Source organism: Echiichthys vipera (genome assembly GCF_963691815.1).
Source record: "Echiichthys vipera genome assembly, chromosome: 1".
NCBI classification, from domain to species: domain Eukaryota; kingdom Metazoa; phylum Chordata; class Actinopteri; order Perciformes; family Trachinidae; genus Echiichthys; species Echiichthys vipera.
The window spans coordinates 42,152,165-42,166,809 of NC_139826.1; the positions used below are offsets into that span (position 1 = coordinate 42,152,165).

A 14,645-nucleotide genomic window follows, 5' to 3' on the forward strand; every position below is an offset into this window, starting at 1 on the left:
CTGTCTCTTGTGTCTCTTGTGTCTCATTGTCTGTCTCTTGTGGTGTCTCTTGTGTCTCTTGTGTCTCTTGTGTCTCATTGTCTGTCTCTTGTGGTGTCTCTTGTGTCTCTTGTGTCTCTTGTGTCTCATTGTCTGACTCTTGTGTCGCTTGTGTCTCATTGTCTGTCTCTTGTGTCTCATTGTCTGTCTCTTGTGTCTCTTGTGTCTCATTGTCTGTCTCTTGTGTCTCATTGTCTGTCTCTTGTGTCTCATTGTCTGTCTCTTGTGTCTCATTGTCTGTCTCTTGTGTCTCTTGTGTCTCATTGTCTGTCTCTTGTGTCTCTTGTGTCTCATTGTCTGTCTCTTGTGGTGTCTCTTGTGTCTCTTGTGTCTCTTGTGTCTCATTGTCTGTCTCTTGTGGTGTCTCTTGTGTCTCTTGTGTCTCTTGTGTCTCATTGTCTGTCTCTTGTGTCTCTTGTGTCTCTTGTGTCTCATTGTCTGTCTCTTGTGTCTCTTGTGTCTCATTGTCTGTCTCTTTTGTCTCTTGTGTCTCTTGTGGTGTCTCTTGTGTCTCTTGTGTCTCATTGTCCGTCTCTTGTGTCTCTTGTGTCTCTTGTGTCTCTTGTGTCTCATTGTCTGTCTCTTGTGTCTCTTGTGTCTCATTGTCTGTCTCTTGTGTCTCTTGTGTCTCTTGTGTCTCATTGTCTGTCTCTTGTGTCTCTTGTGTCTCATTGTCTGTCTCTTGTGGTGTCTCTTGTGTCTCTTGTGTCTCTTGTGTCTCATTGTCTGTCTCTTGTGTCTCTTGTGTCTCTTGTGTCTCATTGTCTGTCTCTTGTGTCTCTTGTGTCTCATTGTCTGTCTCTTGTGTCTCTTGTGTCTCTTGTGGTGTCTCTTGTGTCTCATTGTCTGTCTCTTGTGGTGTCTCTTGTGTCTCTTGTGTCTCTTGTGTCTCATTGTCTGTCTCTTGTGGTGTCTCTTGTGTCTCTTGTGTCTCTTGTGTCTCATTGTCTGTCTCTTGTGGTGTCTCTTGTGTCTCTTGTGTCTCATTGTCTGTCTCTTGTGTCTCTTGTGTCTCTTGTGTCTCATTGTCTGTCTCTTGTGGTGTCTCTTGTGTCTCTTGTGTCTCATTGTCTGTCTCTTGTGGTGTCTTTTGTGTCTCTTGTGTCTCTTGTGTCTCATTGTCTGTCTCTTGTGTCTCTTGTGTCTCTTGTGGTGTCTCTTGTGTCTCTTGTGTCTCTTGTGTCTCATTGTCTGTCTCTTGTGTCTCTTGTGTCTCATTATCTGTCTCTTGTGTCTCTTGTGTCTCATCGTCTGTCTCTTGTGTCTCATTGTCTGTCTCTTGTGTCTCTTGTGTCTCTTGTGGTGTCTCTTGTGTCTCTTGTGTCTCTTGTGTCTCATTGTCTGTCTCTTGTGTCTCTTGTGTCTCATTGTCTGTCTCTTGTGTCTCTTGTGTCTCATCGTCTGTCTCTTGTGTCTCATTGTCTGTCTCTTGTGTCTCTTGTGTCTCATTGTCTGTCTCTTGTGTCTCTTGTGTCTCATTGTCTGTCTCTTGTGTCTCTTGTGTTTCTTGTGTCTCTTGTGACTCTTGTGTCTCTTGTGTCTCATTGTCTGTCTCTTGTGTCTCATTGTCTGTCTCTTGTGTCTCTTGTGTCTCATTGTCTGTCTCTTGTGTCTCTTGTGTCTCATTGTCTGTCTCATGTGTCTCATTGTCTGTCTCTTGTGTCTCTTGTGTCTCATCGTCTGTCTCTTGTGTCTCATTGTCTGTCTCTTGTGTCTCTTGTGTCTCATCGTCTGTCTCTTGTGTCTCATTGTCTGTCTCTTGTGTCTCTTGTGTCTCTTGTGTCTCATTGTCTGTCTCTTGTGTCTCTTGTGTCTCATCGTCTGTCTCTTGTGTCTCATTGTCTGTCTCTTGTGTCTCTTGTGTCTCATTGTCTGTCTCTTGTGTCTCTTGTGTCTCTTGTGTCTCTTGTGTCTCTTGTGTCTCATCGTCTGTCTCTTGTGTCTCATCGTCTGTCTCTTGTGTCTCATTGTCTGTCTCTTGTGTCTCTTGTGTCTCTTGTGTCTCTTGTGTCTCTTGTGTCTCATTGTCTGTCTCTTGTGTCTCTTGTGTCTCATTGTCTGTCTCTTGTGTCTCATTGTCTGTCTCTTGTGTCTCTTGTGTCTCATTGTCTGTCTCTTGTGTCTCATTGTCTGTCTCCTGTGTCTCATTGTCTGTCTCTTGTGTCTCATGTGTCTCATTGTCTGTCTCTCGTGTCTCTTGTGTCTCATCGTCTGTCTCTTGTGTCTCATTGTCTGTCTCTTGTGTGTCTCGTGTCTCTTGTGTCTCTTGTGTCTCTTGTGTCTCTTGTGTCTCATTGTCTGTCTCTTGTGTCTCATTGTCTGTCTCTTGTGTGTCTTGTGTCTCTTGTGTCTCTTGTGTCTCTTGTGTCTCATTGTCTGTCTCTTGTGTCCAGGACTGAACCAGCACGTGTCCAGTTTGTGGACTTGTGTCTCGTGTCTCTTGTGTCTCTTGTGTCTCTTGTGTCTCTTGCGTCTCATTGTCTGTCTCTTGTGTGTCTTGTGTCTCTTGTGTCTCTTGTGTCTCATTGTCTGTCTCTTGTGTCTCATTGTCTGTCTCTTGTGTGTCTCTTGTGTCTCTTGTGTCTCATTGTCTGTCTCTTGTGTGTCTCTTGTGTCTCTTGTGTCTCATTGTCTGTCTCTTGTGTCTCTTGTGTCTCATTGTCTGTCTCTTGTGTCTCATTGTCTGTCTCTTGTGTCTCTTGTGTCTCATTGTCTGTCTCTTGTGTCTCTTGTGTCTCTTGTGTCTCTTGTGTCTCATTGTCTGTCTCTTGTGTCTCTTGTGTGTCTCGTGTCTCTTGTGTCTCTTGTGTCTCTTGTCTGTCTCTTGTGTCTCTTGTGTGTCTCTTGTGTCTCTTGTGTCTCTTGTGTCTCATTGTCTGTCTCTTGTGTCTCTTGTGTCTCTTGTGTCTCTTGTTACTCATTGTCTGTCTCTTGTGTCTCTTGTGTCTCTTGTGTCTCTTGTGGTGTCTCTTGTGTCTCTTGTGTGTCTCGTGTCTCTTGTGTGTCTCGTGTCTCTTGTGTCTCTCGTGTCTCTTGTGTCTCTTGTCTCTTGTGTCTCTTGTGTCTCTTGTGTCTCTTGTGTCTCTTGTGTCTCATTGTCTGTCTCTTGTGTCTCTTGTGTCTCTTGTGTCTCATTGTCTGTCTCTTGTGTCTCTTGTGTCTCTTGTGTCTCATTGTCTGTCTCTTGTGTCTCTTGTGTCTCATTGTCTGTCTCTTGTGTCTCTTGTGTCTCATTGTCTGTCTCTTGTGTCTCTTGTGTCTCATTGTCTGTCTCTTGTGTCTCTTGTGTCTCATTGTCTGTCTCTTGTGTCTCTTGTGTCTCATTGTCTGTCTCTTGTGTCTCTTGTGTCTCTTGTGTCTCATTGTCTGTCTCTTGTGTGTCTCGTGTCTCTTGTGTCTCTTGTGTCTCTTGTGTGTCTCTTGTGTGTCTCGTGTCTCTTGTGTGTCTCTTGTGTCTCTTGTGTCTCATTGTCTGTCTCTTGTGTCTCATTGTCTGTCTCTTGTGTCTCTTGTGTCTCTTGTGTCTCATTGTCTGTCTCTTGTGTCTCATTGTCTGTCTCTTGTGTCTCTTGTGTCTCATTGTCTGTCTCTTGTGTCTCATTGTCTGTCTCTTGTGTCTCTTGTGTCTCTTGTGTCTCATTGTCTGTCTCTTGTGTCTCTTGTGTCTCTTGTGGTGTCTCTTGTGTCTCATTGTCTGTCTCTTGTGGTGTCTCTTGTGTCTCTTGTGTCTCATTGTCTGTCTCTTGTGTCTCTTGTGTCTCTTGTGGTGTCTCTTGTGTCTCTTGTGTCTCTTGTGTCTCATTGTCTGTCTCTTGTGTCTCTTGTGTCTCATTATCTGTCTCTTGTGTCTCTTGTGTCTCATCGTCTGTCTCTTGTGTCTCATTGTCTGTCTCTTGTGTCTCTTGTGTCTCTTGTGGTGTCTCTTGTGTCTCTTGTGTCTCATTGTCTGTCTCTTGTGTCTCATTGTCTGTCTCTTGTGTCTCTTGTGTCTCATTGTCTGTCTCTTGTGTCTCTTGTGTCTCTTGTGTCTCTTGTGACTCTTGTGTCTCTTGTGTCTCATTGTCTGTCTCTTGTGTCTCTTGTGTCTCATTGTCTGTCTCTTGTGGTGTCTCTTGTGTCTCTTGTGTCTCTTGTGTCTCATTGTCTGTCTCATGTGTCTCATTGTCTGTCTCTTGTGTCTCTTGTGTCTCATTGTCTGTCTCTTGTGTCTCATTGTCTGTCTCTTGTGTCTCTTGTGTCTCATTGTCTGTCTCTTGTGTCTCTTGTGTCTCATTGTCTGTCTCTTGTGTCTCGTGTCTCTTGTGTGTCTCTTGTGTCTCTTGTGTCTCTCGTGTCTCATTGTCTGTCTCTTGTGTCTCTCGTGTCTCTTGTGTGTCTCGTGTCTCTTGTGTCTCTTGTGTCTCTTGTGTCTCTTGTGTGTCTCGTGTCTCTTGTGTCTCTTGTGTCTCTTGTGTCTCTTGTGTCTCTTGTGTCTCATTGTCTGTCTCTTGTGTCTCTTGTGTCTCTTGTGTCTCATTGTCTGTCTCTTGTGTCCAGGACTGAACCAGCACGTGTCCAGTTTGTGGACTTGTGTCTCTGGGTTGAATCAGTCGGTGGTCCATCACGGAGGAGTCATGGAGGTCTTTGAGAAGAACCAGGACGCCGTCTTGAGCAGGATGAAGACCCTGAACTGGACCCTGAACCAGGTCCTCAAAGACCTGCACAGTTCCCGGGGGCGTGAGCTGAGCGGTGAGCAGACGAGTGTGTGTCCGGATTAAACCAGGTTTATGTGAGTGCAGCAACTGTTTAGTCCTTAATGTGGGTTCACATTCTGACTCAGGTCTGCCCGGACCCCCTGGACCCGCTGGACCCCCTGGACCAGCGGGACTCCCTGGACCCGCTGGACCCCCTGGACTCTCTGGACCCGCTGGACCCCCTGGACCCGCTGGACCCCCTGGACTCGCTGGACCCTCTGGACCCTCTGGACCCTCTGGACCCCCTGGACCCGCTGGAGAGAGAGGCTTTAATGGGCTGCCGGGTCTCAGAGGACCTCTTGGTCCTCTTGGACGACCAGGTGTTCTTATATTTATATATTCTGATATTACAGATTATATTTATATATTCTGATATTATAGATTATATTTATATATTCTGATGTTATAGATTATATTTATATATTCTGATGTTATAGATTATATTTATATATTCTGATATTACAGATTATATTTATATATTCTGATGTTATAGATTATATTTATATATTCTGATATTATAGATTATATTTATATATTCTGATGTTACAGATTATATTTGTATATTCTGATATTATAGATTATATTTATATATTCTGATGTTATAGATTATATTTATATATTCTGATATTATAGATTATATTTATATATTCTGATGTTATAGATTATATTTATATATTCTGATATTACAGATTATATTTATATATTCTGATATTACAGATTATATTTATATATTCTGATATTACAGATTATATTTATATATTCTGATATTATAGATTATATTTATATATTCTGATATTACAGATTATATTTATATATTCTGATATTACAGATTATATTTATATATTCTGATATTATAGATTATATTTATATATTCTGATGTTATAGATTATATTTATATATTCTGATGTTATAGATTATATTTATATATTCTGATATTACAGATTATATTTATATATTCTGATATTACAGATTATATTTATATATTCTGATATTACAGATTATATTTATATATTCTGATATTATAGATTATATTTATATATTCTGATGTTATAGATTATATTTATATATTCTGATATTACAGATTATATTTATATATTCTGATATTATAGATTATATTTATATATTCTGATGTTATAGATTATATTTATATATTCTGATATTACAGATTATATTTATATATTCTGATATTACAGATTATATTTATATATTCTGATATTACAGATTATATTTATATATTCTGATATTATAGATTATATTTATATATTCTGATATTACAGATTATATTTATATATTCTGATGTTACAGATTATATTTGTATATTCTGATATTATAGATTATATTTATATATTCTGATATTATAGATTATATTTATATATTCTGATGTTACAGATTATATTTATATATTCTGATGTTACAGATTATATTTATATATTCTGATGTTATAGATTATATTTATATATTCTGATGTTATAGATTATATTTATATATTCTGATATTACAGATTATATTTATATATTCTGATGTTACAGATTATATTTGTATATTCTGATATTATAGATTATATTTATATATTCTGATGTTATAGATTATATTTATATATTCTGATGTTATAGATTATATTTATATATTCTGATATTACAGATTATATTTATATATTCTGATGTTATAGATTATATTTATATATTCTGATATTATAGATTATATTTATATATTCTGATGTTACAGATTATATTTGTATATTCTGATATTATAGATTATATTTATATATTCTGATATTATAGATTATATTTATATATTCTGATGTTATAGATTATATTTATATATTCTGATATTATAGATTATATTTATATATTCTGATGTTATAGATTATATTTATATATTCTGATGTTATAGATTATATTTATATATTCTGATGTTACAGATTATATTTATATATTCTGATGTTATAGATTATATTTATATATTCTGATATTATAGATTATATTTATATATTCTGATGTTACAGATTATATTTATATATTCTGATGTTATAGATTATATTTATATATTCTGATGTTATAGATTATATTTATATATTCTGATATTATAGATTATATTTATATATTCTGATGTTACAGATTATATTTATATATTCTGATGTTATAGATTATATTTATATATTCTGATGTTACAGATTATATTTATATATTCTGATGTTATAGATTATATTTATATATTCTGATGTTACAGATTATATTTATATATTCTGATGTTATAGATTATATTTATATATTCTGATGTTACAGATTATATTTATATATTCTGATGTTATAGATTATATTTATATATTCTGATGTTATAGATTATATTTATATATTCTGATATTATAGATTATATTTATATATTCTGATATTACAGATTATATTTATATATTCTGATATTATAGATTATATTTATATATTCTGATATTACAGATTATATTTATATATTCTGATATTATAGATTATATTTATATATTCTGATATTACAGATTATATTTATATATTCTGATATTATAGATTATATTTATATATTCTGATATTATAGATTATATTTATATATTCTGATGTTATAGATTATATTTATATATTCTGATATTATAGATTATATTTATATATTCTGATGTTATAGATTATATTTATATATTCTGATATTATAGATTATATTTATATATTCTGATATTACAGATTATATTTATATATTCTGATGTTATAGATTATATTTATATATTCTGATGTTATAGATTATATTTATATATTCTGATATTACAGATTATATTTATATATTCTGATATTATAGATTATATTTATATATTCTGATATTATAGATTATATTTATATATTCTGATGTTATAGATTATATTTATATATTCTGATGTTACAGATTATATTTATATATTCTGATGTTACAGATTATATTTATATATTCTGATGTTATAGATTATATTTATATATTCTGATATTACAGATTATATTTATATATTCTGATATTATAGATTATATTTATATATTCTGATGTTACAGATTATATTTATATATTCTGATATTATAGATTATATTTATATATTCTGATATTATAGATTATATTTATATATTCTGATATTATAGATTATATTTATATATTCTGATATTATAGATTATATTTATATATTCTGATGTTACAGATTATATTTATATATTCTGATATTATAGATTATATTTATATATTCTGATGTTATAGATTATATTTATATATTCTGATGTTATAGATTATATTTATATATTCTGATATTATAGATTATATTTATATAATCTGATATTACAGATTATATTTATATATTCTGATGTTATAGATTATATTTATATATTCTGATATTATAGATTATATTTATATATTCTGATATTATAGATTATATTTATATATTCTGATATTACAGATTATATTTATATATTCTGATGTTATAGATTATATTTATATATTCTGATGTTACAGATTATATTTATATATTCTGATGTTATAGATTATATTTATATATTCTGATGTTACAGATTATATTTATATATTCTGATGTTATAGATTATATTTATATATTCTGATATTATAGATTATATTTATATATTCTGATATTATAGATTATATTTATATATTCTGATGTTATAGATTATATTTATATATTCTGATATTATAGATTATATTTATATATTCTGATATTATAGATTATATTTATATATTCTGATATTACAGATTATATTTATATATTCTGATGTTATAGATTATATTTATATATTCTGATGTTATAGATTATATTTATATATTCTGATGTTATAGATTATATTTATATATTCTGATATTATAGATTATATTTATATATTCTGATGTTATAGATTATATTTATATATTCTGATGTTACAGATTATATTTATATATTCTGATATTATAGATTATATTTATATATTCTGATGTTACAGATGTTCTTATATTTATATTGTTATTTATTTCTCTGCAGGTCCTAAAGGTGAATCAGGTACGGACTTTGATTTCAAATCTGTCACGATCTATGGTTCCCTGTGTTTGATCATGTCTATGGTTCCCTGTGTTTGATCATGTCCTCGGTTCCCTGTGTTTGATCATGTCTATGGTTCCCTGTGTTTGATCATGTCCACGGTTCCCTGTGTTTGATCATGTCTACGGTTCCCTGTGTTTGATCATGTCTACGGTTCCCTGTGTTTGATCATGTCGACGGTTCCCTGTGTTTGATCATGTCTACGGTTCCCTGTGTGTGTTTGATCATGTCTACGGTTCCCTGTGTTTGATCATGTCTACGGTTCCCTGTGTTTGATCATGTCTATGGTTCCCTGTGTTTGATCATGTCCACGGTTCCCTGTGTTTGATCATGTCTATGGTTCCCTGTGTTTGATCATGTCTATGGTTCCCTGTGTTTGATCATGTCTATGGTTCCCTGTGTTTGATCATGTCCACGGTTCCCTGTGTTTGATCATGTCTATGGTTCCCTGTGTTTGATCATGTCTATGGTTCCCTGTGTTTGATCATGTCTATGGTTCCCTGTGTTTGATCATGTCTACGGTTCCCTGTGTTTGATCATGTCTATGGTTCCCTGTGTTTGATCATGTCTATGGTTCCCTGTGTTTGATCATGTCTATGGTTCCCTGTGTTTGATCATGTCCACGGTTCCCTGTGTTTGATCATGTCCACGGTTCCCTGTGTTTGATCATGTCTATGGTTCACTGTGTTTGATCATGTCTATGGTTCCCTGTGTTTGATCATGACTACGGTTCCCTGTGTTTGATCATGTCTATGGTTCCCTGTGTTTGATCATGTCTATGGTTCCCTGTGTTTGATCATGTCCACGGTTCCCTGTGTTTGATCATGTCTATGGTTCCCTGTGTTTGATCATGTCTATGGTTCCCTGTGTTTGATCATGTCTATGGTTCCCTGTGTTTGATCATGTCTACGGTTCCCTGTGTTTGATCATGTCTATGGTTCCCTGTGTTTGATCATGTCTATGGTTCCCTGTGTTTGATCATGTCTATGGTTCCCTGTGTTTGATCATGTCTATGGTTCCCTGTGTTTGATCATGTCCACGGTTCCCTGTGTTTGATCATGTCTACGGTTCCCTGTGTTTGATCATGTCTACGGTTCCCTGTGTTGTATCATGTCCACGGTTCCCTGTGTTTGATCATGTCCACGGTTCCCTGTGTTTGATCATGTCTACGGTTCCCTGTGTTTGATCATGTCTACGGTTCCCTGTGTTGTATCATGTCTACGGTTCCCTGTGTTTGATCATGTCCACGGTTCCCTGTGTTTGATCATGTCTACGGTTCCCTGTGTTTGATCATGTCTACGGTTCCCTGTGTTTGATCATGTCTACGGTTCCCTGTGTTTGATCATGTCCACGGTTCCCTGTGTGTGTCTTAGGTCTGCCTGGAGTCGACGCTCATGTTCCCAGACTGTCCTTCTCTGCTGCTCTCACTGTTCCCATGGAAAGAGCTGGAACCATCGTCTTTGACAAGATCTTTGTCAATGAAGGCGACTTCTACGACCCGAGGACAGGTAAACATGACGCTGCGTCTCAGAGGTCCTCCACCCGAGTACAGGTAAACATGACGCTGCGTCTCAGAGGTCCTCCACCCGAGGACAGGTAAACATGACGCTGCGTCTCAGAGGTCCTCCACCCGAGGACAGGAACTTCCTCATATCGTCAGCGAACGTCAGAAACGGTGATTTTGAGGTTGTTTTCTGTCGTGATCGAAGGAAAACGATCTGGGATCAGATCAAATGAGGCAGTTCTGTAGTTTTCAAGTCCAGATCATCATAAACTAGGATTGACACACACGCTGAAGGAAACAAGGACAGAAGTAACAGTGTTACGTACTTAAGTCATAGTAATGATCCATATTTGAGAAGTCCAGCGCCTGCTGTTAGGGAGGGAGCCATGTTTTACATCTCAACCCAAATGTTTCGTTCGATCTTTGAAGTCCGGAGATGTTTCCTGGTGTTGATCACAAACTGAATCTGTCTTTCAGGTATTTTTACTGCCCCTGTAGACGGACGTTACTTCTTCAGCGCGGTCCTAATGGGTCATAAGAACGAGAAGATCGAGGCGGTTCTGTCCAAGTCCAACTACGGCATGGCCCGGGTGGACTCTGGAGGCTACCAGCCCGAAGGCCTGGAGAACAACCCTGTGGCCGAGGCTAAAACCACCCCGGGATCTCTGGCCGTCTTCAACATCATCTTGCCTCTGCAGACTCGGGACACGGTCTGCATCGACCTGGTGATGGGCAAACTGGCCCACTCTGTTGAGCCCCTCACCCTCTTCAATGGCGTGCTGCTGTATGAAGACATGTAACGGCTCAGTGAGGCCAGGATACCTGGACAACACGTTTAAGATTCACAAGGAACCAACAGGAGGCTGCATCTTTAAATACGATGTCACTTCCTCATTCAAGAGAGATCCGTAACACATGAGACGTTTCAAATGAACGTTCAGTCCAGGACACCCTGTGTCTCCATATTCAAACACATCACATGTTCTTCACATCTAAATGTTGGACTGGTTTTGTGTTCTTATTCTAAAGAGTATTTATGTCCCTTCACATGTGGACAACAGCAGAGGCGGACTTACCTTGTGACTGCTTTAATCCATCATGTGAGGTCGGACAACCCCTGACTGTGTGAGGATGGATGACCCCTGATCCTGTGAGCACTAAAGACCCCTGACCCTGTGAGGACTGACGTCCTCTGACCCTGTGAGGATGGATGACCCCTGACCCTGTGAGGACTAAAGACCCCAGACCCTTTGAGGACTGAGGTCCCCTTATCTTGTGATGACCGATGTCTCCTGACCCTGTGAGGACGGATGACTCCTTACCCTGTGAGGACTGATGACCCCTGACCCTGTGAGGATGGATGACCCCTGACCCTGTGAGGACTAACATCCCCTGACCCTGTGAGGACGGATGACCCCTGACCCTGTGAGGACGGATGACTCCTTACCCTGTGAGGACTGATGTCCCCTGACCCTGTGAGGATGGATGACCCCTGACCCTGGGAGGACGGATGACCCCTGACCCTGAGAGGATGGATGTCCCCTGACCCTGTGAGGATGGATGACCCCTGACCCTGTGAGGACGGATGACCCCTGAACCTGTGAGGACTAACGACCCCTGACCCTGTGAGGACGGATGACCCCTGACCCTGAGAGGATGGATGACCCCTGACCCTGAGAGGATGGATGACCCCTAACCCTGTGAGGACTAACATCCCCTGACCCTGTGAGGACTAATGCCCCCTGACCCTGTGAGGACGGATGACCCCTGACCCTGTGAGGACGGATGACCCCTGACCCTGTGAGGACTAACGACCCCTGACCCTGTGAGGACGGATGACCCCTGACCCTGTGAGGACTAATGCCCCCTGACCCTGTGAGGACGGATGACCCCTGACCCTGAGAGGATGGATGACCCCTGACCCTGTGAGGACTAATGCCCCCTGACCCTGTGAGGACGGATGACCCCTGACCCTGTGAGGACTAACGACCCCTGACCCTGTGAGGACGGATGACCCCTGACCCTGAGAGGATGGATGACCCCTGACCCTGTGAGGACTAACATCCCCTGACCCTGTGAGGACTAACATCCCCTGACCCTGTGAGGACTAACGACCCCTGACCCTGTGAGGACTAACATACCCTGACCCTGTGAGGACGGATGACCCCTGACCCTGTGAGGACTAACATCCCCTGACCATGTGAGGACTAACGACCCCTGTGAGGACGGATGCCCCTGACCCTTTGAGGACGGACGTCCCCTGACCGTGTTAGGACTGACAACCCCTGACCCTGTGAGGACTAACATCCCCGGACCCTATGTGGACACAGGACCCCTGACCCTGTGAGGACTGACGTCCCCTGACCCTTTGAGGACGGATGTCCCCTGACCCTGTGAGGACGGACGTCCCCTGACCCTGTGAGGACTGACGTCCCCTGACCCTGTGAGGACTGACGTCCCTGACCCTGTGAGGACGGATGTCCCTGACCCTGTGAGGACGGATGTCCCTGACCCCTGTGAGGACTGACGTCCCCTGACCCTGTGAGGACTGACGTCCCCTGACCCTGTGAGGACTGACGTCCCTGACCCTGTGAGGACGGATGTCCCTGACCCCTGTGAGGACGGACGTCCCCTGACCCTGTGAGGACGGATGTCCCCTGACCCTGTGAGGACGGATGTCCCCTGACCCTTTGAGGACGGATGTCCCCTGACCCTGTGAGGACGGATGTCCCTGACCCCTGTGAGGACGGATGTCCCCTGACCCTGTGAGGACGGATGTCCCCTGACCCTGTGAGGACGGACGTCCCTGACCCTGTGAGGACGGACGTCCCTGACCCTGTGAGGACGGATGTTCCTGACCCTGTGAGGACGGATGTTCCTGACCCTGTGAGGACTGACGTCCCCTGACCCTGTGAGGACGGATGACCCCTGACCCTGTGAGGACGGATGTCCCTGACCCCTGTGAGGACGGATGTCCCTGACCCTGTGAGGACCACCTCTGTGTCCTGTTTTTGGGACGTCTGCAGCGGTGGACTGGTCCATGTGGAGACCCGGAATTTGGAGGGAGGCGTTGAGCGGACAAACGGACGTCACAAGCACCACCACGGCAGGTCACTTGTTGTCATGGCGACAGGTGACTTTGATGGACTCACAGCTGAAGACTGTCTCGTTGAAGTGCCGCGGTGGAACGGCAGTAAACTGCATCACAGGTCAAATGTTATTTAAGATATCGATGTTTTATCAACACAGAGCACTAAAGTCCGCGTGGACACGCGTTTACGGACACGATGTAAAGACAGGATCTTCAGATCCACTGTTTAATGTTAAGCACGCGCAGCCGAGAGGTTTACTCTTTATTAAGACAACTGCTTGATATAAATAATTGTTATTTTAACTCCTTGTTTTTATTGTTGGACGACGGCTCAACTCGTCCACAGCTGTCGTCTCTTCACAGAGACTTTTATAACTCGAAAGATCTTTTTACACTTCACACTTTTGTATCGATGAATGTTTTCAGTCATTAAACACGAGTGAAACCAACAACGAGCTGTTTATGGATCATTCTTCATTTCTCTGGGGACACGGAGCAGACCTGTCCCAGGTTTAGTCCTGACTCTGGGGACACAGAGCAGACCTGTCCCAGGTTTAGTCCTGACTCTGGGGACACAGAGCAGACCTGTCCCAGGTTTAGTCCTGACTCTGGGGACACGGAGCAGACCTGTCCCAGGTTTAGTCCTGACTCTGGGGACACAGAGCAGACCTGTCCCAGGTTTAGTCCTGACTCTGGGGACACAGAGCAGACCTGTCCCATGTTTAGTCCTGACTCTGGGGACACAGAGCAGACCTGTCCCATGTTTAGTCCTGACTCTGGGGACACAGAGCAGACCTGTCCCAGGTTTAGTTCTGACTCTGGGGACACAGAGCAGACCTGTCCCAGGTTTAGTCCTGACTCTGGGGACACGGAGCAGACCTGTCCCAGGTTTAGTCCTGACTCTGGGGACACAGAGCAGACCTGTCCCAGGTTTAGTCCTGACTCTGGGGACACGGAGCAGACCTGTCCCAGGTTTAGTCCTGACTCTGGGGACACAGAGCAGACCTGTCCCAGGTTTAGTCCTGACTCTGGGGACACAGGGCAGACCTGTCCCAGGTTTAGTCCTGACTCTGGGGACACGGAGCAGACCTGTCCCAGGTTTAGTCCTGACTCTGGGGACACAGAGCAGACCTGTCCCAGGTTTAGTCCTGACTCTGGGGACACGGAGCAGACCTGTCCCAGGTTTAGTCCTGACTCTGGGGACACAGAGCGGACCTG

The 14,645-nt window shown here is 40.6% G+C and overlaps 1 protein-coding gene across 1 annotated transcript in view; it reads left to right on the forward strand.

The window, feature by feature from the left end:
* The window catches only part of LOC310946836 (EMILIN-1-A-like), a 32,518-nt gene extending 18,547 nt beyond the window's left edge, over positions 1-13,971 (forward strand). The window contains exons 11-15 of the mRNA XM_083913401.1: positions 4,576-4,767; positions 4,859-5,092; positions 8,776-8,793; positions 10,206-10,340; positions 10,814-13,971. Coding sequence (XP_083769527.1) covers positions 4,576-4,767; positions 4,859-5,092; positions 8,776-8,793; positions 10,206-10,340; positions 10,814-11,136 — 902 coding nt within the window. The 3' untranslated portion in view covers positions 11,137-13,971. The remainder of the gene's footprint in view (positions 1-4,575; positions 4,768-4,858; positions 5,093-8,775; positions 8,794-10,205; positions 10,341-10,813) is intronic.
* The last annotated feature ends 674 nt before the right edge of the window (positions 13,972-14,645 follow it).